The sequence below is a fragment of the Rhinocladiella mackenziei genome, assembly GCF_000835555.1.
Source record: "Rhinocladiella mackenziei CBS 650.93 unplaced genomic scaffold supercont1.2, whole genome shotgun sequence".
NCBI lineage: Eukaryota > Fungi > Ascomycota > Eurotiomycetes > Chaetothyriales > Herpotrichiellaceae > Rhinocladiella > Rhinocladiella mackenziei.
The window spans coordinates 4,493,800-4,518,017 of NW_013550603.1; the positions used below are offsets into that span (position 1 = coordinate 4,493,800).

A 24,218-nucleotide genomic window follows, 5' to 3' on the forward strand; every position below is an offset into this window, starting at 1 on the left:
CCTGCACAATCTCAAATTAAAAGCCTCGGAGTTCAACAGCGAGAGTGGCGCGACAACCAACATACGCCGTCGAACGTAGCGACGTCCGGGGGGAACAATCAGGAAGGCAATACCTTTCAATCTCAGGCGTCCCCGAAGATCAAGACACATCTGGGTTGTATAAGGTGGTCGTTCATAGAGGCATTTCTCCCGGATCGACGACATAATGCCGGCGGAAACAGTACCACAAGAAAATTCGCAGCAAAATCGTGATGCCCGGGGCCAGTATGGGGCGCGTACAGCGACAACTGAATGTGTATCTTCAGTTTGCTTCAAGGATGAGAATGGGTACATCTCAGACATCATGGTCGAAATGAACGGGGAAACCAGATACCTGGGTCGGGCTCTGCTGGACACAGGATCTATGCCTAGCCTGATGAGCGAATCAACTGCAGTTCGGGCAGAAGCCTGGGGTCTGACTACCATCGATCGGAGTGAATCCAAAAAGGCCGAAGGAATTGAGATGCTTGAAGGGATTGTGAAGGGCGCAAAAATCAAGGTCGAGGGTAAAGTGAGTCTGAAGTTCTCCGTAGATGGTGATCATTACTACCGACATACTTTCATCGTGGTTCCAGACGAGGATAGATTTGACATATTGCTCGGTGCCAAACTCCTCGAGAGAAGCGCCTTGGTTCGGGCAAGGCAAAACTCCGCCGAGCCCGTGGCCGGTCGTTTGTAGAGGTTGCACACATAGCTTGGAATCCAAAAAGAAGAAATGAAATGGCTTGAGATTGCTGTGGCGTACTGATTTGGTCGCCTGCCGGCGTTAGCGATGCGGCTGACTTGAACATTGACCTTACGGGCGCGAATCTCTGAAAGGGTGGCCTCCGAATACAGCGCTGTTGGGATGAATCTGTTTGAGACCATGTCGCTGACCGCCCCTTCAATGCTGTTGTCGATCACCCTCTGGACTGCTGACACGCACAAGGTTGCCCGAGTGTAGGCGACCTGGTTAGGAATGAGTGCCGTCGTCTTCGGTCGTCTCAGCAATTGGGCCGCGACCACGACGCTCTGGCCAATGCCTTAACCTATATGCTGAAGAATGCCAGGCAGCCTGTCGATGGCTTTCCGAATCCCTGCAACATGAGATGGAGGGTGGTCTGCGACTGAGGCTATGGCGAGGCAACTTTACCATGGGACTGAGGTTATAAATCGAGGCCTTCTGTCCTTTTTGTGAGTCCCCCCAAAGTTAACAAAGACAGACCTTGGAGAGAAAAGCAAAGGAGACGCGGCCCCGAGGATGGCGAACAACGCTATATCAAACCCAAATCTGTGCGAGATCACAATAGAACGTAAGAACAAACTGCCAATAAAAAAGTTGGCAAAAAGAAACTGGCAAAGTGGACAACGCTGCGAAATCACCGAAGCATGTGTCCAAGATCTCGGTTTCTCCACTATTGAAAAGAACGGGGAGAAGAGGAAGTCCTTACGGCTTCGTTGGGCTCCGAAAGCTGCCGCGAGGACTCTGGAAGATGAGTTCTTCATAGTTCCCGAAGGCGACCACGAGATCGTTTTGGGCCAGGAGGCCTGCGACAATTGGCATTACGCCAACAACCCCGGAATCTATCCCTGCTTCATGAAGAAAGGTGCGTTAGGCTTCAATCTACTTCTAGCTCATTTATACTCACGGGATCAAATCTCGCTGACTGCTTATAGTATCGAGGGAAACAGTGGCGAAGAAGGAAGAGGAGAATAAGACTCGACACGCACAAGAGATAGCCGCAGAGAAGGCGAAATGGCTCGAGATTTTGCAGAAAGAGCGACCGAGTCCGTTGAGCGAAACCCCTGCGTCACACCTCTGATACAGACTGCACTGGCCCGAAGACATCCCGAACTCAAAATCGGACAGGGTGGCAGCGTTGAAGCGCTTATAGTGATTCTGACTGGTATTTGGTGCAAGGACCTGTGGCATAGGAGGCCTCATTCCGCCTATGATTGTTGATTTTAAGTAGCGCAATACTTTGCCCATTCGTTTAGGCAACTACCACGGTAGTCGATAGTCTATGCCTCCTCTGACTTGTGTGTGCGACCTGCAAAAGCTACGTCTTTAGTCAATCTCTGAGACGGCCAATAGGGCTGTCACAACATGCAGCCTGCTCAGAATCGACGATTGACAGCTCGCTTCGGGTGAAACATGGACCACCAGTATGAGGGTATCACTAGAGGACAGAGAACGATTCAACCAAGCATCCTTCGAAGAGCATCATTGTCATCAACGGTCAAACAAATAAAGCTCATGTTTTGCACGAACTAATGCACAAGGCTACATACTTACTGGTTCATTGACCCACTCAAGCTCTATTAGACGCACTGTTCACTAGTTAGTGAACATACCCCAGCACGAAAGGCTGAATCCTCATGCCATGCTGGCCGTTCACATACCTTTGCACGACTCAGGATTTGCAGATTTATGATACGCCTGGGGATACAGCATCACCAGGCCCACTTCCAAATGGATCCTGCCCGTTAGAATATATGGGTCGTCCGACATCAAACTTGATTATATCCACCAGATCTATATTGGTAGCCGCTGCGTAGTTGACCGTCTTATTCCGACACCGCTGAAACTTACTCCATAACAACAATGATGCACGCCAAAACAAGGACCAAGATGATGACGGTTGTCATCCCCGGGCTTTGGCTCCAACTCTTTGGTGACTTCTGGGAGGTCTTCTCTGCACCATCCAATCGAAATTGACGCCGGTGGACATCTCTGTTGACTTGTGGAGTAAACTAATCCTTAAATTTGTCACCGACCTTCACGGTGCAGACATCGGTGCCGCCAAATGCGCTGACTAAGAATACATATTTGACCATCTTCTTCGCCCTTGCCGCTCTAGGTAACCGCATATATGTCTCTGGTTCAGCATTTTGGTAGGTGGATCAGGTGGCTCTTGCTCTTCGTCCATCCATCTCTGTAGGCAAGAAGATGCTCGATTTACTTCTTTTGTGCTCATGTAACAAGTCTCTCGAAGACTCGTCCTGAACCGGAAAAGGGTGGTAACGCGTATCGCTCTTTGTATGATCTCACTCTCATCTTTGACGGCTTTTCTTTTGGGTTTAAGTCATCCTAACGGGCCCTTGTATGCACTCGGGCAAGTGCTTCAGCCCTGCGTAAGCGAGGGAGATGAGGACGTCGTCTGCGGTACTTTCGCGACTCGTAGAGGGAAAAGCAGGTAGAGGTCGCTCGTTGCGATCGTAGCTAATGCAGCTGCTTGGACTCCTCTGATCTTTTTGGCAGTTATCCTCAATCTTTTGAAGAGTGGCCAGCTATACTTTTCCCCTTTTTGGTCCCCAGTGGCTCATACTCCGCAGAAGTTTGATTCTCTTGATGACACGGCCGATCAACGGTCCGTTGAATGTCGTCGCAGAGATTGGGACAGAAAGCCGTAGGCTTGGGCGCCGGAATTCATAAAGGAAAAGATGGGAATAGGAGTCGAGTGAAGAGCGGGAGAACTGGAATCTGATGGAAATTTTACTCTTCAATAGGTGCCCAAGAGGGGCAAGGAGGTGAGCATGTTGGGAACCCCATCCAGGAAAACATACCGCAACCGGTACAAACAATTCCTTACCAGTGTCCCCTTGATCAAGCACGACGGTAGCTTCGACCGAAAAATTGACCTAAAACCGGGTTGGTGGTTCTAAGCTGCGCATGAGCGCAGCAGCCACCTTGGTTCTATGTAGGATGTTTCTCTTGGGCGAATGCTGTATTGGGTCTAACTGACATTACTAAGCCTGCCTTTGAGCATTTCTGAGAACGATGCTGCAGGATTTTCAGTCCACCAAAACTGGGCGAGGTGAGAATAATTGGCAGAGAAAGCAGCCAGACAGGTGGAAACCAGAGTAATCAGCCGTAATAATTTACAGTCGTGTCCCATGAAAGAGCTTGCTTTAGCCAACCACTTCAACCAATGTTCCTGCCGTAGTTTCCAGACCGTCCAATAGCCAACAAGAGTGGGAATCCCATGGGTTGTAAACGAAGGCACCGTCCTACACCTAAAGACTCTGCAAGTAAAAAATCGCCAATACAAGCCAGCAAGATCACCACCGCGCCCCACTCGTCGTAGGCCTCGAGACTCAGTAGAGCAGCTCCTAGACAGAGTTCTCGTATGGTGAAGAGGTGGAACAAGGTATGTACGGGCTTGTTAGCTGGTTGTGGAAAGCCGGCTGAGGCGTGGAGGCCGTGAGGGCTGACCAAAGAGCCGAGGAAAACCTCCAGTAGCATAACCGGGATGAACTACGCGACGAGGTATTGTAAGGGTGGCAGAGACGAGAAGGCATCGGTGGTGACTTCGCCGGGGACAAACGTGAGGTGTGATGGGACCTGTTGTTTGGGGGATCGTTAAGTTGCGACGAAACGCCACCCTTTATAGGTCCACGTCTGATATTTCAGATACCCAAGTTGCTTGACATTCCCGGTGGACCAAGACAGCTGCCTTCAGTGGTCCTTTGACAATCCTACAGTATTCTTCCTCCACCAGGTCGAGATGCAAATCCCAGTACCGATAGTGCAGCATGGAGAATTGAGTGCCAACTACGGCGCGCCGGACGATGGTCGAATTGGCTATTATCGGTGACGGTAATCTCGCTGGGTTTTTGCAAGTCTGGGAAAATAACCGAGGGAGCCCATTACGCGGATTCACCTTCATAAGGCGGCACAAGGAGACTTACTGACGCCGACATCCATATCGCCAAAGACCCTGGTCGAGGCGTGGATGGGGGGCGGGGCCAGCTGGGCCTGCACGTTGCGCGGCTAGCGAAGTCAAACGCTCCATATACAGTAGACGGATTAGGCGTATGAGAGGTCGAAACGGGTCTTCCTCGAAAGAGTAGAGGCCGTGACGATCGAAGACTGGGAGCTTAATCGAGGCGCACTCGGAGAGACAAGGCAAATTTTAAAGGGGCCGGGAGGGAGAATAGAGGGAGCCCGGATACGGGGGTGAGGATTTAGGTAACGAGGTAGATTTGAGGGACCCGGGGGGGGTGGAGGGGGGGGAATCGAGTATGGGGAAGGAAGGGAGGTATTCGGGCGGTGTCGAGGTGAAGCAGGACGGGGTGCGTCGGGGAAACAACTTGGATGGGAGGAACAGGATGAGGTTCTTATGGCCGTCAAAAGCGGCGGCGTGCCCGGCCCTGAAGCGGCAGGCCGCCTAAACCGAAGCGGACGACAGGTAGAAGTATTGGGCTTGGCGCTCTGGGCGGCGGAGTCTGGGTACGGCGGCCGCTTCTGGGCGACCCTTCTGTTTGGCTCCCCTGAAACGTCATGATGCCCAATCTGAGTCTTCCACGATAGCGCCCGCCCCAACAGGCTCTGATTGTGTACCTGAAATTGTATTTTGTCAAAAAGTTGGGACGGCTTTGTACATTTCCCTTGATCCCCCACCGGAATTTCTGCCACTGAAACACACGAAGAGTTCACAGAGCAAGCTCTAACGGAACACCATGGATCCCTCATCCTATGACAATGACGAGTTATGGCCTCGTCGCCAGCCTGAGCCCATTATCGTTCCGTCATCTCGACCTCTTCGGGAGAGAGAAATCATCGTCGTACCTTCTCGACGCCGGGTCCGATCGCCGTCTAGACCATACAGCGTCAACATCGACGACAGCAGACATGCTGGGTCCTACTGGTCGCGAAGTTCTACACCTGTCATCAGCCAGCCCCAGAGGGTCCCGCTGCATAGGACCTCCTCCATATCGTCTAATGCCTCCATCATCGACAGCGATCGCCCCCTCGTTCGGCCGTCGCCTCTCATTCTCGACCCTGGCATGCCACCGCCCCGTCGACCTGTCACCGTGCGATCTCCTTCTCCCGAGCGCCCTCTCTCCCCAAATGCACCGTTAATTCCGATGCCCCCTCCCATTCCTTCCGAATACCGTTACGACATCCCAACCTCGCCGATACGGCGGAGAAGTCGTTCAAGAAGCAGAAGAACCCGCCATTTCTTTGACTCGGACTCGGAGGACGACGACGTATACCACCCCCGGTATCGCGATCGCAACCATGAACGCGAGCTCCCAAGGCCTCGGCGCCGGTCGACAAGGGGATCGGATACCTGGAACCTGTCACCTTCACCGAGTAGGGAAGAGAGGTTGCGGGCGCAAGAGGAGCGGGAATTGAGGGAAAGAGAGATGCTTGACAGAGCAAAGATGGAACGGATGAAACGGCTGACGGAAGATAGAGAGATAATGAAATATGAAAGGGAGAAAGAAGAGTATCGAGAAATAGCGGCAAAGGCAAGGACGGAAAGGGTGACACGTGAGATGGAGAAGATCCAAGAGAGACTGAGACAGGTGGAAACGCAAATGGCCGAGGCACTCGCAAAGCATTCGGAGGGCGAAGGTGCAAAAAGTCAGGACTCCCAGACGGGGGCAGGAGAAGCCGAATCTAAAGCCGATCAACATATGCTCCGGGAGAGTCTCGAACGGCTCAAGCGGGACATGGAGCGCCTTCAGGAAGAGCGACGAAGCCAGGCTAACGATCTGGAAGAAAAACGAATTCGAGAGCAACTGGTGGAGAGGCAATTGCGGCGGGAACGCGAATTGGATGACATCATAGAAAAACAGAGATTGGAAGAAATACTCGGTCTGAGGGAAGCAGCGCGCAAAAATACAGAAGAGAATATGATAAAGCAAAGGATAGAGGCAGAGGAAGCGCGCAAAAGGGCCGAAGAGAATATAATAAAGCAAAGAATAGAGGCAGAGGAAGAGCGCAAAAAGGCCGTCGAGTTGTTCGAACAGTCAGTGAAAACGAAGTTTCTTGCCGCTGGCTACTCTGAGGAAGATGCCGACCGGATTCTTTCCGGGAAAAGAGCTACAAAGTCAAGACAACTGTCGTCATCGGCGGAGCCGAGTGAAGAGAGCAAGAAACCCATATTTATCAAAGTTAATCAGAAGTATCTTCTGCCGGAGACACTGGACACATTCGACTTGCCTTGGGAATTCGATTCGGTGAGTCCATTGGACCCTACTCGTGGGGCCGTATCACTAACAAAATCGATCCAGAGGGATAAGGACTACATCATCATCAAAAAATGGATCGATAAAGACGTTCAAGATGAATTATTTCAACACACCAAGATGCTCAAGAGGAAAAAGGCAACTGAGACCGCCACAGAAGTCGCGGGGAAAAAAGGCGAGGAGACTCTGTACATCGTTCGAGAATCGTCGCCTGCAAGAAGATATCGTGCAGACCACGCAGATCGTGCAGACCGTGCAGGTCGTTCAAGGAGCTACTTTCGTTGAACACCCTCTGATTCTGGTGGCTTGAGTGGACATCGATTTCTCTTCCCGAGGTTCTGGCTCCTCTATCACGATGTTCAAGAACGCTCCCCGAAGGATGAGGGCGGATTTTACGGATCCACTAACCTAGGTGTATTCCTATACACCATCGTTCTGAATTTCGAGGCACATGATCATCGCATTTTCAAAGCTCGATAAATCGGGCACGATGTTCCATCATTGACTTGGGGTCTGTCAGAGGTCAAGAGTGTTTTGGGGTGAGAACAACATAGCCACTATTTCTAGTAGAGGCGCCGAAGAGCCACCATTTTGGTCTTCCTCGTACCGCTGCTCTCCATGAGTATATTTGCTGTATGATCTTCGCTTTCTCTCCACGTACGAATTTGAGAACAAGGTCAGAATTGACCAATCAGAGTGAGCATTCAGTTTCCGTTCCGGAGAGGGACGAACTCCGGGTCCCTATAATGCTTGTCATACGACCGTACGAGTGGACAAGCACTTGATCATTAGCACAGAAAACAAAGAGAGCACGCTTCTTGATGTCAACAATGGTCCTCGACTGGTCTCGCCAATAAATTGGCGTGCTATTCGCACAGTCACGTGCCAATGTCCGGATGGTGTGCAACAACCCTTGTCGAGCTAACCCTGCAAGTCGAGTTCTAGCACCATTTCTGTCATGGCTCAGCCTCAGCGTTTAAAAGAGGCTCTTCTCGACGCAATATCGCTAATCTGACGACATTTTCTCCAGTCGCAAAGTGTCGCATCCAATATTCAGCATGCGGATGGCCGGTTTGGAATGGCCTTCTTCACGGGCAGAGCAAATAGACAGGATTCCTACGCGACGGGCAACGCCCAATTCGAGACTGAAGTGCCAGGACGCACCGCGACTGGAAAACGGACTCGAATACAGTTAAGAAATCCCCGCAAGCTCCGCGACGAGGAACAGGGTACTACAGCTCCACCAAATGGCAAAATCCCGTCACGGCCATCGATTCCCCCAAAGTATATCGCCAAACATGAACTATTTGTCCTTGATATCGCCCAAACGAGATCGGGATATCGCCCATACGAGGCAGAGAGAGAAAGGCAAGAAACCGTGATCTTAACGCGCCGAAAACCGGAAGCCCAGGACCATGGCTACGACTCTGCGATTGAGATTCGGTGGGTTCACCTGCAGGCGAAGTCTAACACGATGTCCTTCGAAGACTTCCAGAAAGCCGCTGCAGACGTTCAAGGACTGCAAGACGATGAAATTGCTCTCGCCTTGAAAATGTTGAAAAACGTTCAGTCAAGCAACGAGAAATTCTTCGTCCACGGCGAATACGGCAAATATCTGATCCCCACTGCCCACCGATACGATGGTGAAGATCCCGATCTGCGCGGAGATGAAATTCCGAAATATGCCATCTTTTTCTCACTTCCATATTTCGATCTCAGACCATTGCAGGGGCTGGATTCGGTGGGCAGGAATGAGTCCATTTATCCCATCAGGACGTTGTTGCAGTCTCATCACCGTCTGGCATCGACGATTGAACGCGACCGGAAACAGGCTGTCTTGAAACTGACCAGCTCCAAAGCCGTGAAGACAGACAAGGTCATTTATCTGCCGGAACTTTGGTGCGTGATCATTAATCAGAAGACCATCGTCACGTATGCGCCAGAGCCTCTAGAAGGCATTGATGGCCTCTTTGGGAAGACGGTATCAGCAGTAGAATCCTCCAAGGGACCGCCGGTAGTGCGGTATGAGACCCTGAAAGGAGAAAAACGCCATTTTCCGATCGCACAATGCAAGACTTGGGTTCAACTTTGTCAGACCATCAAGCTTCACGAGGACATTATCGATTTTGATCTGGAGACAAGAAACGGCGAAATCATCACTGAAACCAATTGGGTGCAGATTACCGAGAAGTATCAGAACATTGATGTTCGGATCCGACAACAGGATTCCGAATCCGACTCTGGACTTTCGAGCCATGATGATTCGAGCTCAGAGACGGACACTCAGTATGTGATTATCGCCCCAGACGATGCCAGTCGTCCCTCGTCGCCAGCGCCATCGGATCCTCACCCAGATATCGTGGAAATTGTTCCGGATGAGTCCTCTGACGGCGATGACTCGGACGCAGAGCTGAAACGCATTTTCGAAGCCAAAAGGGCGAGATTACGCGACCTTGAAGGTCACCTATATGAGGAGTCGTTCTCATCTGATCAAATAGCCGAGATTCTGAAAAATCGTGCCGAAGAATCAGCGGCAGAGGTTATCTCGGCCGTCAGGCGACCACGGAGGGCCGAGACAATAGGTCTCGCCCCTACCAACACGCAGCGCCAAAGCTTCGAACGACGATCGGCATCCCTCCAGGATAACCCTCTGGCCACAGATCCGAATGCGGGTAACGGCCCCGCCCAGCCCGATCCTCCATCAGATCCTCAACCCGACCTTCCAGCAAATCCTCAACTCGAGACTCTGTCCACGCCCCCAACCCAAGCTGCTCCCTCCACTCTAAAGAGCCAGCCTCAACCGGAGGTTGTCGTGGACAATTCACCCGTGTCGCCAGGCGGCAGCGATCCTACCCCGAAACAGAGACACAAAGAACGTCGACCCTACTATGGTAGGAGAGTAAGATCACCCTTTCGATTTCGTGGTAGTCGGAGCCGGAGCCGGAGCCGGAGCCGGAGCCGGCGGCGCGGAGATGGCAGTACGGAGAGCCGACACAGGGAACATATCAGAGGTCAGGACAGCCAAACAGCACGCCGCCTATCGGCTACATCTCCTCAGGACCCATTGTTGTCACCGCTGGGGAACGAAGCGGGGGCTATACCGCCAGAACGAATCATTCGAAGAGAACGGCGAAGGTATCACCGTCAGTCGAGTTCGAGGCCTCAACATCCACGTCATAAGAGGAGGAACCCATCGCACGATTGGCAGAAACGTCACGACACCTCTGGCACTCCGATGACTCTGTCTAACCCAATTTTCACGTGGCCTACCAGTCATCCGTCGGCACGAGCAAGTGTCGTCGCCGAAGATGGGGCGATCGCTGAAGGTCCAGCTGTCGTACCACCTCCAGATCCCAGCGTGGCGAGTAATAATAGAACCAAGCCGCCGCCCCAGAGTCGAAGCGAGGGATCATCTACATTGGGTGCATATCAAGAGCGGCCCCACGATGAGGCCACTTTGGAGAATATTCTTCGAGATACCCAAAAACAGCTAGAACAGTCAGAAAGTGCAAGAGATGGGGACTTTTATGCCCGCATTGCTGAGCAACCACTCACGTTTGTTGAGGAGAAAATCGAAGAGCTTCGAAAGGCGGCCGCTGGGGCTAATCAAGGCAATCAGGCTAATGCGTCAACCGAAAAACTCAAGGCGACCCTACCCCAGAAGGAACAAATCTTGCTAGTGGCGAAAAAGCTGCTCAACACGTTTACGCCGATAGATTACCCCTCGCCAGTCGTGAGGAAATATTGGGGTGCTGTCAGCTTACTGATAATCGATCTCGTAAGTCGCCTTGTCTTTGGAGATGGGAGCGATGAAACAGAGAAACTAATGCTGAGCAACAGCCCCACTTGTGGCCGGTGAAATATCAATTGGTTAGATCCCGACTCTTCCGGCCGGTGTCCTTGTTCTACTCACATTTTGTAGCACTCGGGCAATACAGTTATCGAATCATCGGCGCTGGAGTTCATTGTGAAAGAAAGCACCGAATTCCTCCGAACGATCGAGTACATCGTCAGAGGAATCCCCCCTGACCATTACCGAATACCGCCCGCCCTGATGCAGGCCTTTACGCATCTTATCATGTTCTATGTCTATCATGGACTTGCTATGGCCACGGCTGATCGACGCGAGAGCGAATATCTTTATATCGAGGGAGACAAGTGTACCGACAGATGCAAGGCGTTGCTGAATGATGGTCTACGTCAGCTGATCGTTCTTCTGCATACGGAAGACGACGGTGTACGGGTCAGTTATGAAGCCCTTGAATCAGAGACCATTGTCTCCTTTGTCATGGAGAATCTCCTGGAGAGACCTCTGAAGCTTGAACCGAACGAAGTGGACATCACCGAGGTCTACAGTGAGTACATATCGAAGCTGGCAAGTTCTCTTCATCATCCATGCACCGGCGCCGCCATCGCTGTGGCTGCTTTCTGCTACCGCTTCTAATACGTCTGCAGGACCTTGAAGTACAGCAATATCCTGGTGTCAAAGTGTTCGGCCAAATCCGCCTGCTCAGCGAGGAGCTCGAGATTATCGAGAAGATCTTGGCCAAGCAATATCAGATCGTTATGGACTTTGCGCAACTCACCGATGAGAGCATGTTCACCGCCGATCATCGGTACCGGATCCCCGAGTCGGAGTCTTACTCCGGAAAGCTTCGCAAAAGGGTCCTCGGCAGGACGATCAATTCTCTGATCGAAAAACTGGAAGATATTCACGAACTGAAGGACCGGGCCGCATATATGCAGTGGTCTGCGCGTCAGTCCATCTCCATTCGGACCGAATCCAACGAGAAAGCCATCCTGGTCTTCACCGTCGTCACCGTCATCTTCCTTCCGCTATCCTTCGTGACGGGATATCTGGGTATGAACGTCGAGGACATCCGTGATACAAGTCGCCGGCAGTCGCTTTTCTGGGCAATCGCCCTGCCTATTACTACGGTCATCGGGCTAGCCATCGCCGTCTTGGTGGTTGGACCTACCAGTTCGGGATGGCGACGGAGGAAGGCTGCCGAAAAGATGGACTGATTCAATAAAGGGAAAAGTTTTTATTTGTATGGGGCTATGAGAGATGACTGGAACTATCTTGACGCATATACATTCTTAAGTATATATCTCGGCCACATTATACCGGAGCAAGGCATTAGAGCCGGCGCTGCATATTTAGCATGAGTGGTGTATGGGAGTTGGGACATACATCGCTGAGAAGCATAATGTGTATAGTCTGTGTGTGTCTCCATTTTGACGGGGCGAGAGCTGGTGGCCGAAAGTGATCATGCTCCGGCAATGTCGCTCTCGAAAGACGGGACTGCTTTGGATTCGAGCGTTCATGCAACTGAGTCACCGGGTTGTGTGATACAGCCATCAAGGGGCAGCGAAATCCAATTGGTAAGTGAGATCATCGGCAGTCTGGTAAAGATGAGTGTGACGTAGGGCGAAGGTGGCTAGGTAGAAAAGCGCCCTTTGTCCGCGAAAAATTAGAAGAGGAACGCCAGAGGGCCATTTTGAGGAAGCTTTCGCCATTTTGACTGCGTGTCTGAGGGACAGGGGTCTCAATCTCGCTGTCGGATGAATCGCTGAAGGATGGGTATGATACGAACAGAGCGTTCTGAATACTAATCGGGTATCCGCCCGTTCCTGGCGAGAAATCAGTCCAGTTTTCGGATATGTCGCTCACAGGAGATAGAGACTCTCGAGCTCTCTTGAAATCGTCATCATCGAAGCTGAAATGGCAGAGTTCTGGTGTTGAGAAGCGAGAATTTTGAAGAGCTTCCATGAGTGTCATGAACTACGACCACGCGAGACCAAAAAAACTGTCAATGATTCACAGAGGAGGAAATACTGAATATCATACAGAGAAGCTCAAAATGCACGATACTTGTCTGGTAGGAAAAAAGGGAATCAAATGTGTTTCTTGCTTCGCAACTCCTACCACGGAAGGGGGTTAAATGGATCAGCGCTCCACAGATACACCACTTCCTGGTGTTTTCCCGCCGTCGCCAGGTCAACAGCGGCAAGCTTTGTTAGTGCCGTGTACAGAATAACATTGAGTGTACGAGATAAGGCGAAGGAAAGATAGTGGTGTACCGAATAAGTAGAGTGGAGGCATAGTGTAGAGAATAGGCAGGTTTTCCGGTGTACAGAATAACACCCACCTGAGAGTTTATTTCTGTTCGTTCCACGCGTATTCGTATTTTCCATCAAATTGACCCCCTCATTGATCAAACCACTCGTTGACCTGAGATGGAAACAGCCTTGTGGCCGCCTTGCTGCCCAGGCTACCTCGAATTTGGCTCTGCCGGGTTATCCAGCGTAGGAGCTGCATGCCAATCAGGCTTTGTTCTATTTGTGCCCGCACAATATTCCTAGTCGGAACTAGACTTCAGCTCAACTGCTTTCCCGTGTGGATGACCGTGTTTTTGAGAGACGAGAAATCAGGTACAGAAATCCACTGGCCTTCCAACGACTATGAGTTATTTTGAGGATCCCAAGGGGACTTCTGTGAATCCATGCCATCATGCAACTGAAGAGCGGGTACAGCACCCTGCTGTCCCTGGTATATAAATTTCTGGCCATGTTCCATCTTTCTGGCAAGTGAATAGTTCCATCCAAGAGAGTGAATCTGCCATGAGATCTATGATGGTCGTCAAGTTCTCGGTCACGGCCTTCTACTCGGCCTTGTTGCTCTCAGGAATTGTTCAAGCTGGTCCTCCACCATACTGCAAACCCATCCCAGGTTCTTCCGATTGGCCATCACAGGCAGAATGGCAAGCATTGAACACGTCCATTTCAGGTCGTCTCATCAAACCCGTTCCGCCAGGCCAAGTGTGCCAGGCCAACAGCTCGTCATATAGCGTCGTGGCGTGCGAAACGGTGATTTCACAATGGTCCAACTCATCATGGCATGCGCAAGATCCCTTCACCGCAGACTACAATGATGATGCTTGCCTACCGAACGCCCAAGCGCCTTGTACGGCTGCATTGTATCCCGCTTATGTCATCAATGCCACAAATGTCACTCATGTTCAAGCTGGAGTCAAATTTGCCAAAAGGACAGGCGTGAGACTTATAGTCAAGGGAACGGGACATGATATTCCTGGACGGTAATGGCGACACTATTATGATTGAAGATTCTTCACATTGACAGGGAACCAGGTCATCCGGCCCCAACTCGCTCTCCATTTACACGCACAATATCCGAGGCATTGATGTGAGCATTGGAGATGCCCGCGCTAGAAAGTACGGGGGTGTCGCTGCCGTCAAAATCGGAGCGGGAATGCGTATGGGAGAGATCTACATGGTGGCCGCCCAACACAACCTTACGATCGTTGGTGGAGGTGACAACGACGTCGGCATAGGTGGCTGGATCACAGCTGCTGGACATAGTCCCCTCAGCAGCAAGTACGGTCTGGGAGCTGATCAAGTACTTGAGATGGAGGTGGTGACGGCGAATGGCACGCATTTGACCATCAATGAGAATTCTTACCCCGGGTTGTTCTGGGCCATGCGAGGCGTAAGTACATGTACTTTCCGTTTTCGTCATGATTTTCTCAACCAGCCGACTCTGACATTGCTTTCCAGGGCGGCGGCTCCACGTTCGCAGTCATGATCTCGGTCACTGTTCGAGCGTATCCAAGTGTGGGAATGACCGCATACACATTCAGCTATAACACGACCGGTAACACGGATACCTTCTGGTCTCTGGTAACCTATTTCCACAGCCAACTCCCCGCCATCAACGACAAAGGGGTCATGGGTTACTATTGGATAATCCCAGATGCTGGTGTATCAGATCCCAATCCAGCGACTCGAGGCCAAATCTTCGGCGCATGGTTTGTTCCCGAGAAGTCTCCCGAGGAAGCAACCAAGATCATTTCTCCCATGGAGCAGACCATTCGCAACAACACCCGGAACTGGGAGGATCCCGTTTCCGTTACTAACTCGTCCTATGAGTTTCCGGACTTCTCATCTGCGTGGTCCCTATCCACGCCAGAGTCCGTGGGGCCAGAGCTGCGCCTTGGATCTCGCCTATTAACTCGACAGGCGCTTGAGGGCGATCCTCAACGACTCAAGAAGTTGTGGAAGCAGACGACGACCATTCCCCAGAATATTATATTAGGCCACATGGTTGCTGGCCCCGGTGTCAAGAATGTGAAGATTCCGGGGGGAGGAAATTCGGTCCTCCCAGCCTGGCGTGATGCGTATGTCCATCTTGGTAAGCTGTTCCGTGGCCCCTTTCCTGATGATCCTGATGAAATCTCAAGACTCCGTGTCCTGACCGATTGCACAGCCATTCCCCGAACCTGGCCTTATCTGAACGACACAGCAAAACTGGCCACGACCAAATTGCTGCGCAACGTTGAGGTCGAGGCTCTCCGAGAAATGGCGCCCCACTCGGGTGCCTATATCAATGAAGCCGATCCCACCGAGCCGAACTGGAAAAAGACATTCTGGGGCTCAAATTACCCTCGTTTGCTGGAGTTGAAGAATTACTGGGACCCAGATGGTGTATTCTGGTGCATTCCTTGTGTGGGCCATGATCAGTGGACATTTATTGGCAACGAAGGTATTGAGGGCGGGATCGGTCAGTCACTTGGTCGCATCTGTAAGACTCAGTGACGACTAAATTGGCAAGGACGCATGTGTGTGTGTGTGTGAGGATTCCGTATGAGATGAAGGTTTTGTCTCGATTACATGTCGAATTTCACAATAGCATTAACAATTACGTGGTGATGAACATACAAGTTTTTGGTATCGAATATGCACTCAAACTTCAAATGACTTGAAATATCCGAAATTTTGTCATTTCAAACACACCCTATACCAACCTCGGACTAGCAGGCAGACCTCGCCGACCTGACGATTTTACCAAAAGCCAAAACCTCCAAAGCTTCATCTTTCTGTATTGGCCGTAGCACATCTCGCGCAGCATTTCTATGCAGCATCCCAGCATGGTCGTGCAAGGGATCAAAACCGTCTCCGCCGCACGGGTAAGAAAACATCTCTTTTCACCTCGCAAGCACATTGGCAACCCAAACCGAGTCTCGTCTCCCACCATCCATTTTTTGAAACGATTTCAACCCTTTCTCTCATCATTCCCCCCGATCACATTGAAGCTTTTAACACCTCAACCGTTGCCATGTACTCACCTGTATATCTCGATATATCTAGAACGGTATCGGCGCCTTCATCCTCCAATGCAAACGACTCGACTTCCACTACTGCGACTGGTCCGGCTCGTCACGAGGGATGTCGGAGTTTCTTCGCTCACCGCTTCTCTCGCAGTTCACCTCAAAATACCCCAGCACCGAATTCCGTATCTCCCCGCGTCCCAATAAACATCCCATACTCAAAGCGTATTTCATCAACGGACGAGTGAAAGCCATATGCGTGCGGAATTTGGAGAAAGAACAGATACTGAAAAAAGTCGAGTTTTTGATTACGAACTCAGGCAAGAAGAACGAGTTGATTCGCGGCAAGAATGTGATTAGTACGAATGAGAATGTGAGAGGGATTTGGAGTCCAATGCATGGTGGGATTAAGAATATATGAACACCATGAGCTTGGGTTTGAATTTGAGTCCGTCAGCACTACCATCACGTGTGCCTTTCGCGAAGGAAGAGGATGGTGAGATTGAGATCCGAGGCTCAGCCAAGTCGAGTCGCGTGAAGGAGGACAACAAGGAAACCAACTACGACTGGTGTGGATATTGTTCAGTGAAAACGCCTCTGCTCCCGTTTCCAGAATGTCCTGATAGGCGAGGGCGACGGGGGGCTGTTCATGGGCACGATTGAAGTGCTGCGACGAGGAACGCCATCAAGGTGAAATGTGGTCGCCTCGCAAGAGCAAGGAGACAGACGCAGCAGCAGGAGGCTGTCACCACACAATCAAGAAAGAGACCCGAAAGAAAAGATGTGGGAAAAGAGCTTGACCACCATCAAGCAAGCCATAATGGAATTCATGTGGCCGGATGTAAAAATATCACCAAACCTCGAAAGCCTCGATATTCAATGTACAACCAATCAAAGGATTTGAAGCGCCATGAGACTTCACCCATCATTATCCACCATCTATCGTGAATCATGACATCGGCAAACCCGAGCCGATTCCATTCGGGCTGGCTTTCGCGTCTATATATTCATGGGATTCCATGCGGTGACAATTCTGCATTCCGGCTTCCTTGAGCCTCCATCGACCAGACCCCATCTTCGACCTTCCCTCATCATAAGTAGATGGGGAACATGGCAGTCTTGCCCGTAACCCTGACGTTGCAGTCATCGACTTTGCATATTTTGAATGGCTCTGGCTTCGGTAATATTGACTTCTTGTTCTTTTTGGGAGCTTTAGTGTATCGGGTCGCCGCGCACTCTCCGCAGTAAACCTGTATTCACGTTAACACGCATTTCCTCCCCCAAATGGATGAAAGACGGCATAGGCATACATGTCCACACTGCTTGACAACCCAGACCTGTTGCTTCAAATCACCTTTTCCGGTGGCCAATTCCTCGTGGCACATGGGACACAGAACTACATCTTCCTCGGCAAACGTTCGGGTAAATCCTTCTTGGGCAGCCGGAGGGCCTTTGTAGGTCTCTTGGACGACTTGTGGTGTTTCGGAACTTCGATCAAACAAATTGAGCCCCCCCAGCGCAAACGCAGGCTGCCGGTAATCTAAATTGATGACGATATTGCCCCCGGCTTCGTTCTCTGGAACCTCGCCCTCCGGCCGATTGTCATTCCCCCGCGGTCGAATACCATCTAATCGATCTAGAATGACGTCGTTGTACGCATTCTGCATGTTCCCAAGCATGAATTGTGTGCCTCGTCTCAAAAAGTCGGGGAAATACCCGAATGGTCCTCTTTCTAATCGGGGTAGGCCAGGGGAGACGTGGCGAGTTTGAGGCCTAGGTGGTTGAAGTAGACGGTTGCCTGGAGGAGCAGGTCTCTCGTCAAGAATTTCGACGTCGGGCGTGGTGGAGACCGTGGTGGTATCATCGTCAGACATTTCGGTATCCACATATTCTTCGATCTGGAAATCGGAATCGTCCGATAAATCAATCACTTCATGTATCTCTTGCTGTGATCTTCGGACAAACGGCGGTGCACGACGATTCCTCTCTTGCCCTGGCTGGGGTCTCGTATGTCGTCGGCGTACACGTAGGTGAAGGCTTTCTACGGAGGAGGAGGAAGAAGAAGAGTCGCTATCGACCGTCAGGTCAATAGTGGTATGGCCATCATGTCTCTGGGGTGGACGATTGTTTCTTGACGACATGGTGGGTCGTCGAGAGTCGTAGCCGTTTCGTTCTGTGCCCGTCGCTGGAGGTTCTGGTGTAAGAAATTCTGAGGAGACGCTCGAGGACGTTGGTGTCGCAGAAGGGCTGATACGGCGTCGCTTGGAGGGTAAATCGGGACTGACGCTCCGACTTTGGGACCGGGTAATGTCAGCGTGGGATCTCTGTGAAGTTGCCGTCAGCAGATGAATTCAAGTTATCCGTGAGGTGAGTTGGCAGCCGAATATGAGAGCGCACCTTTCGGCTGGAAGAAGCGGCCGAGTTCAGAAAGCTGCTGAGGGAGAGAGTCGGGCCGGGAGGAGGCATATTATTGATGCCGACAACGGTAGCAAAGAAGATGTGAAGAAATATTTCATAAGAGAGAGCACCCTTTTGAAGGGTCGTAGGATGCAATGGTTGAAGGGAAGCAGGACAGTTGTGGTGGTGGTTTGAGATGAGGGTGAGGATCTGATGCGGATGTGGACCGGGTTGGGCCACACAACAGCCATCCAGGCAAAATCAAAGTCCCATGTCGGAGGCAATCCAACGCCACCAAACTTAGTCCCGCCAAACCAATGCCGCACTTCTGCCAACAAAGCGACAGCAACAAGAATGTCACGCAGAGGATGAGCAGAGAGGCTGGAAAAGAATGCACGATTCTGTTTCTTTGTGGGCAGTCCATCTTATTGTACAGAGCAGATATATTCCTTCATGCCTGCTAGACCCTACTCAAGTTGGTAATCACTCCTCCTTCATCAATCGCGACCAGGTTATGCGCTCCTTTGCCCCATGCGATTCTCGTCGCGGGAGTCGCACTCTTGAGGATCTCAGACCACTCCTTGGACGCCTTTGAATAATACTCCACAGAAATTCCACCTACCCCGGCTGCTGCCAGAAACTGACCAGTATAATCCCAGGTAATGCTGTTGATTTGACTGCCAGTCTCGATGCTCCTGATCTCGGCGGCTTTCCTTAGATCCCAAATGGAGATCGAAGATGATCCTGCCGTCACTCCCGAGAGCCATGTACCATTTTCCGAGAAGAAAATGCATTTCACCGGCGCTTGGAGGTCGAAGGTTGCTGCTTCAGTGCCTGATTTCACATCGAAGATCTTGATTTGTCCATCAGCGCCACCGGCGGCCAGTAAATGACCGTCAGGATGGAATTGTGCACAAGTGAGAGCTATCGTCAGTCAGTAGGCAACCCTTTGCCCTGGGGGGGAATAGGAGACAAGCACACCTGAATTACTTTGGACTTGGGTAAGCACTTGGTTGGACTCGAGGTCGTAGAGAACATAGGACTTGTCTTGTCCGACCGAAGCCAGAATACTACCGCTCGGGTGTAGCGCAACTGCACTGACACTGCCAGCGTGGACCGAGAACGAGGCAATGTCTTGATCGGCATCGAAAACTTTGATCGATCCATCCGATGTCGCAATAACGGTATGATCCTGAGCCCAGAGTCCGCCAGTCACGGAGGCCTTGCCGGCCTTGAGAGATCGCAATGGCCTATTTTGTGACATCGAAAACACTCCGGCCGCCCCATCAGCACCCGCAACAAGTGCCAAATCGCCAGTGTCGTGCAAAGATAGCACTGTACCGCCTGGATACAATGGTTCCGATGCTGAAGACGACGTGTAACTTGATATTTCATCTGCTGTCGCCCATTCTTCCGGTACCGGTCGCTTCCGTCGGGTTTTCGACAAACTAGCGGACCACGTCAGTCAAACAGATACCACATTGAGAGTCCTCATACCTTTGTTGTATGTTGTCAATCTTTTCCACAACATGCTCTGGCAATGGCACGCCGTCTATTTGCATGGCATCCCCATTCGTATTCGCAGGACCTCTACCAACGTTAATCTTTGCCAGAGCAGCTCGTGCCTCATCTCTCTCTTTTGTGACTTGGGCGATAACTCGCACGGCGGCATCGTTCTCGTACAGTGCTATGCTCAGCTCTTGCCGAGTTTGATGTAAATTTTGTTGCAACGTGTAGGTCTGAAGAGCCAACGCGTCCCACTCGTTCTGGAAGAATGATAGCATCGCGGGTATGGACGTCATTTGTGGCGGCCGAGGGTAGACTCTATGAGGGGTTTTCAAGTCGATCAAGTCTTCCACAGAGAGGGCTTCCCCCGTCGTCGGCTCCGTGCCATTTTCACGGACGTATGCTTCGATAAGGCGTTTTTCGTAGATGTTTCCTGAAGACTATCAGACCGGGAAGAAGAAATCTTAGAATCTAGCTCACTCACCACTCTTGCGCGACGCGACTGGCACTTGAGGCGGCTCTCCAGAAACTGCGCGTTTGTTAGGTTACGCTTTAGATCATCGAGAAGGAAACGACTTACTTGCGCAGAGCATTTTGCCGCACCGTTTCTTCTACTGGCTACCGAGCAAGTCTGATTGAGAACTTCCTTGTCGCGACAGAGAACAAGGGGTTGGTCTGTGTCTCTGGCAAGATCAAGCCACCAAAAACACGACACAATTCAAAAAGTTTTCAAAGTCCAAGTGCATGCGAATTCGGCAGCAGCCAATGACGACGCCGCAAATCTCAAATGCTTGGCACCCAGCTTCTCGCTCGGCAGACTTTCCCTCCCCGACTTTGTATAACAACTTTTCAAAGGCCTTGTATTTTGTTTGGCATGGCGCGCTGAGTACCATCAAATACCCATCATGACAGACGCTATTCCATATGAGGAGCCTAGCATCGTCAGTATCTTGATCCTGTCCTCTTTTATCCTAATCTTGAACATTTTGGGCTCAGTCCTCGATCATGTCTTCTATTGTGGCCTGGTCGGCCAAGTCCTCGTTGGCATGGTCTGGGGCACACCAGGTGCAAAACTATTGTCTCGGCATGTCGAAGAAGCCGTGACACAGCTTGGATACTTGGGCTTGATCGCCATCGTCTTTGAAGGTGGTCTTAGTACATCTGCAAAGTCGGTGCGATCAACATTGTTCCTTTCAATCTGTGTAGGAGCCACAGGTATTATGTTCCCCATCGCGTTGTCCTTCTCCCTCATCGGCATGGCGAATGCTACCAATTTGCAAGCGTTTGCGGCTGGGTCAGCCCTTTGTTCAACCAGCCTGGGAACCACGCTCAGCCTTCTGAAGACGACCGGCTTGACCACGAGCCGCTTAGGGACTGTTTTGACCAGTGCCGCGATGCTCGATGATGTGGTAGGCTTAATCATGGTTCAGGTAATTTCTAATTTGGGATCTGGTCACGAATCCATCCAAGCGTCCACGATATTGCGACCGATCTTTGTCTCTATTGGGTTTGCCATTGTCCTACCACTGGCTTGTACCTTTCTTGTCAACCCCATTTTGAGGCACTGCTCCCGTATCCAAGGACAGTTCACCTCGATTGTTTCTGAATCGCCTCTCTACTTCATACTTTCAACAACATTTGTGGTGGCTCTGGTCACGGCAGCTAGCTATGCAGGCACGTCCACTCTTTTTGCCGCTTACATTGCAGGTGCGGTTATATCCTGGCTTGATGAAATCGGCGTCCAGAACCAGACTTCCCGACAGAAGCGTCCCAATCGGCCGACGGAAAGTGCTCGGCCATCACAGCCAGTTGAATCGATCGCGGTGGGAAATAGGAATTCCCAGAGCCGCGATTCTGTCACGTCTCGACTACCGACACCACCGCCAGAGAAGAACGAGGCAGTGCATGATGTAGCCCATGGGCCAACTTCCACATTGAGTCCAAAAGCCTCCGAGAGCCGCAGCATACGCATGTACAACGAATACTACGCACCAGCAATCGAATATATCTTAAAACCATTCTTCTTCGTAAGTTGCCACTAGTAATCATCTGGTATTCCTCTTCTCTTCGAAGTCAGCTCACGAAGATATCGGTAGGCTTCGATCGGCTTTTCGATCCCTCTCACGAAAATGTTCCGTGGCGCCGTCGTGTGGCGAGGGTTCGCCTACTCAATTCTCATGGCGATTGGAAAGCTCTCCTGCGGCATCTGGCTCGTTCGCTTCGCACAGTCGCCTTCTCCTCCGGCATCGACACCGACACCGACACCGACACCGACAGCAGCAAGAAATCCGAAAGAGAATAGGAAGCCCAAATCGCCGCGCAAATCCCTCCCCCGACCAAAACCCCTTTATCCGGCCTCGATACTTGGATGTGCCATGGTCGCCAGGGGCGAGATTGGATTCATAATCTCCGCTCTCGCGACAAGTAACGGGATCTTCACAAACCAAGTCTCGTCCAACTCCAATACCGGGAATGGAAACGAAGAGAAATCCACCAGCATATCGTCAGATATCTATCTCATCGCGACATGGGCGATCTTGCTGTGCACCGTCATCGGCCCGCTTGTATTGGGATTCCTGGCCAAACGCGTCAAGAAGCTTCAGAGCGAACGGGCACAGAGTCGTAATGCAGGGACAGAGGACCCTCTGGGAATCTGGGGAGTCACTTGAGTACAATTCATCAAACCATCTGTCTAAATGCTCCACGCTGAACTCCGAAGACCGGCAGTCCAGGTTTACTTGGCCAGAAATTTCTCAAGATCTTTTCCCTTGCCACTCTTTCTTCTCGTCACAATCTCCATCCACAGCCATAGCTTGTTGTGCGAGGGTATTGACCAAAGTGGCACTACCACTACTGTTCCGACCGCTCTGGATCTGGAACTCTGACTCTGATACCTCGCCAGGCTCGACGAAGCCTTGTCGCTGCTGCTGTCGTGGTCCATAAGCAGTTTGATAAAACGGCGGAGGATAGCCTGGCACTAGTGTGGCGCGGGGATCGGTTTCGTAAACGTGCTCCACATCGCCATTATAACCGTAGGGTAAGGGGGCATAGGGGTTGTTGTTCACGAGATAGAGAGGTTGGCCCTGTTGTGCGGGGAGGCGACAGTCTTTGAACTGCAGCGGTGGACCGTCAACTCCACGTTGATTTTCAATTCGGCTTCTTTCTTGTCTCGCCATTTGCGATTCATCGTCGTCATAGCCGCGTGAGTCGGGGTCGTCAAGGTATTGTGGTTGTCGAGACTCTCGTGAGCCGTTCGAAGATGGAGCAGAATTGTCGCGACGGTGTTCAGCTCGTTTTGTGATTTTGTTCACAGCATACAGGCCGGCACCAGTAATTATTGCGGCTTTGATGATGCCCATCTTGGAAACAGTTTGCCTTTCAGTTGAATCGAGATATGGGTTGGAGCAATAAGTTCGAGTCGAATCCTGGAGAATTGAGGTTGGGTTGAGCGCTGTAGGAAAATTAAGAGGAAGTTCTCTATGGCTTTGTCAGTTGATTTGCAGGAGACGGGAAGTGCTCATTTTATAAGTTTGCAATGTCCTAGCGTGTATGGGCTGTGAATTGGAGGCCATTTCTTCATAGTACGTAGTGTCAGGTATACCACCGAAAGGACGCCCTACGATCGACAGCTCAAAGACCGAACAACAATCCCGATATGGACAGACGGTTAAAGCCGAATCCGAAGCATTAAGGAGAGTGTACTTCGTACGCTCTCAGCTGGGGGGCTGTGTAGGAGAGATAGCAGGCAGACGCCATAAAGAAACCTTGGAGTCCGGCCGTAATATCTGGACGCGTACTCTTGTTGCAACCGCAGTCTGATATGACGATATTCAGGAGAGATGAGCCTCTACCGGAGACGGATCAAACACCTTTCAAGGTATCCACCTCGTCAATGTAGAAAAGTCATTCTGCTCGATTTTCGGTTTCGCGTCGTGATTGGCGGATGAATGATTTTCCATTCCGACCAGTAACTTACACAAAATACTGCCTCTGAGATCTCAAGCGACTTCTCTCAAGACAACGTCCTTCCCGATGGTCAACGACGCTCGCGTTCGCGTCGACATGAAGCATATATAGCCGTAATTGAACAAGCACCAACTACCCTAAATGGCTATCACGGTGCCTTCTCAGCAGCACTCATTCAAGGCAAGAAAAATCAAAGAATACACCGTGATTCTCTACCTTCAG

General features: G+C 51.2%; 9 protein-coding genes across 9 annotated transcripts; 6 read left to right on the plus strand and 3 right to left on the minus strand.

Moving 5' to 3' along the window:
* Window positions 1-205: 205 nt before the first annotated feature.
* Z518_03383 (uncharacterized protein) lies at window positions 206-718 on the plus strand (the record flags this gene model as incomplete). The annotated part of the gene is made up of 1 exon (XM_013420408.1): window positions 206-718. One exon carries the CDS (start codon window positions 206-208, stop codon window positions 716-718), a length of 513 nt encoding a protein of 170 aa, XP_013275862.1.
* A 561-nt stretch (window positions 719-1,279) lies between these two features.
* On the plus strand, window positions 1,280-1,841 carry Z518_03384 (uncharacterized protein; the record flags this gene model as incomplete). The annotated part of the gene is made up of 2 exons (XM_013420409.1): window positions 1,280-1,625; window positions 1,696-1,841. The coding sequence occupies 2 exons, from the start codon at window positions 1,280-1,282 to the stop codon at window positions 1,839-1,841; spliced, it is 492 nt and encodes a 163-aa protein (XP_013275863.1).
* A 3,640-nt stretch (window positions 1,842-5,481) lies between these two features.
* On the plus strand, window positions 5,482-7,284 carry Z518_03385 (uncharacterized protein; the record flags this gene model as incomplete). The annotated part of the gene is made up of 1 exon (XM_013420410.1): window positions 5,482-7,284. The coding sequence occupies one exon, from the start codon at window positions 5,482-5,484 to the stop codon at window positions 7,282-7,284; it is 1,803 nt and encodes a 600-aa protein (XP_013275864.1).
* Window positions 7,285-8,077: 793 nt separating this feature from the next.
* Z518_03386 (uncharacterized protein) lies at window positions 8,078-12,024 on the plus strand (the record flags this gene model as incomplete). The annotated part of the gene is made up of 4 exons (XM_013420411.1): window positions 8,078-10,777; window positions 10,840-10,869; window positions 10,922-11,416; window positions 11,455-12,024. 4 exons carry the CDS (start codon window positions 8,078-8,080, stop codon window positions 12,022-12,024), a joined length of 3,795 nt encoding a protein of 1,264 aa, XP_013275865.1.
* Window positions 12,025-13,635: 1,611 nt separating this feature from the next.
* On the plus strand, window positions 13,636-15,615 carry Z518_03387 (uncharacterized protein; the record flags this gene model as incomplete). Its single annotated transcript, XM_013420412.1, has 3 exons — window positions 13,636-14,099; window positions 14,152-14,509; window positions 14,578-15,615. The coding sequence occupies 3 exons, from the start codon at window positions 13,636-13,638 to the stop codon at window positions 15,613-15,615; spliced, it is 1,860 nt and encodes a 619-aa protein (XP_013275866.1).
* A 1,603-nt stretch (window positions 15,616-17,218) lies between these two features.
* Window positions 17,219-18,593, minus strand: Z518_03388 (uncharacterized protein; the record flags this gene model as incomplete). The annotated part of the gene is made up of 3 exons (XM_013420413.1): window positions 17,219-17,377; window positions 17,438-18,451; window positions 18,525-18,593. The coding sequence occupies 3 exons, from the start codon at window positions 18,591-18,593 to the stop codon at window positions 17,219-17,221; spliced, it is 1,242 nt and encodes a 413-aa protein (XP_013275867.1).
* Window positions 18,594-18,984: 391 nt separating this feature from the next.
* Window positions 18,985-20,623, minus strand: Z518_03389 (uncharacterized protein; the record flags this gene model as incomplete). The annotated part of the gene is made up of 5 exons (XM_013420414.1): window positions 18,985-19,448; window positions 19,506-19,972; window positions 20,022-20,463; window positions 20,515-20,559; window positions 20,611-20,623. 5 exons carry the CDS (start codon window positions 20,621-20,623, stop codon window positions 18,985-18,987), a joined length of 1,431 nt encoding a protein of 476 aa, XP_013275868.1.
* Window positions 20,624-20,935: 312 nt separating this feature from the next.
* Z518_03390 (uncharacterized protein) lies at window positions 20,936-22,699 on the plus strand (the record flags this gene model as incomplete). The annotated part of the gene is made up of 2 exons (XM_013420415.1): window positions 20,936-22,057; window positions 22,127-22,699. The coding sequence occupies 2 exons, from the start codon at window positions 20,936-20,938 to the stop codon at window positions 22,697-22,699; spliced, it is 1,695 nt and encodes a 564-aa protein (XP_013275869.1).
* Window positions 22,700-22,783: 84 nt separating this feature from the next.
* Z518_03391 (uncharacterized protein) lies at window positions 22,784-23,389 on the minus strand (the record flags this gene model as incomplete). Its single annotated transcript, XM_013420416.1, has 1 exon — window positions 22,784-23,389. One exon carries the CDS (start codon window positions 23,387-23,389, stop codon window positions 22,784-22,786), a length of 606 nt encoding a protein of 201 aa, XP_013275870.1.
* Window positions 23,390-24,218: the final 829 nt, after the last annotated feature.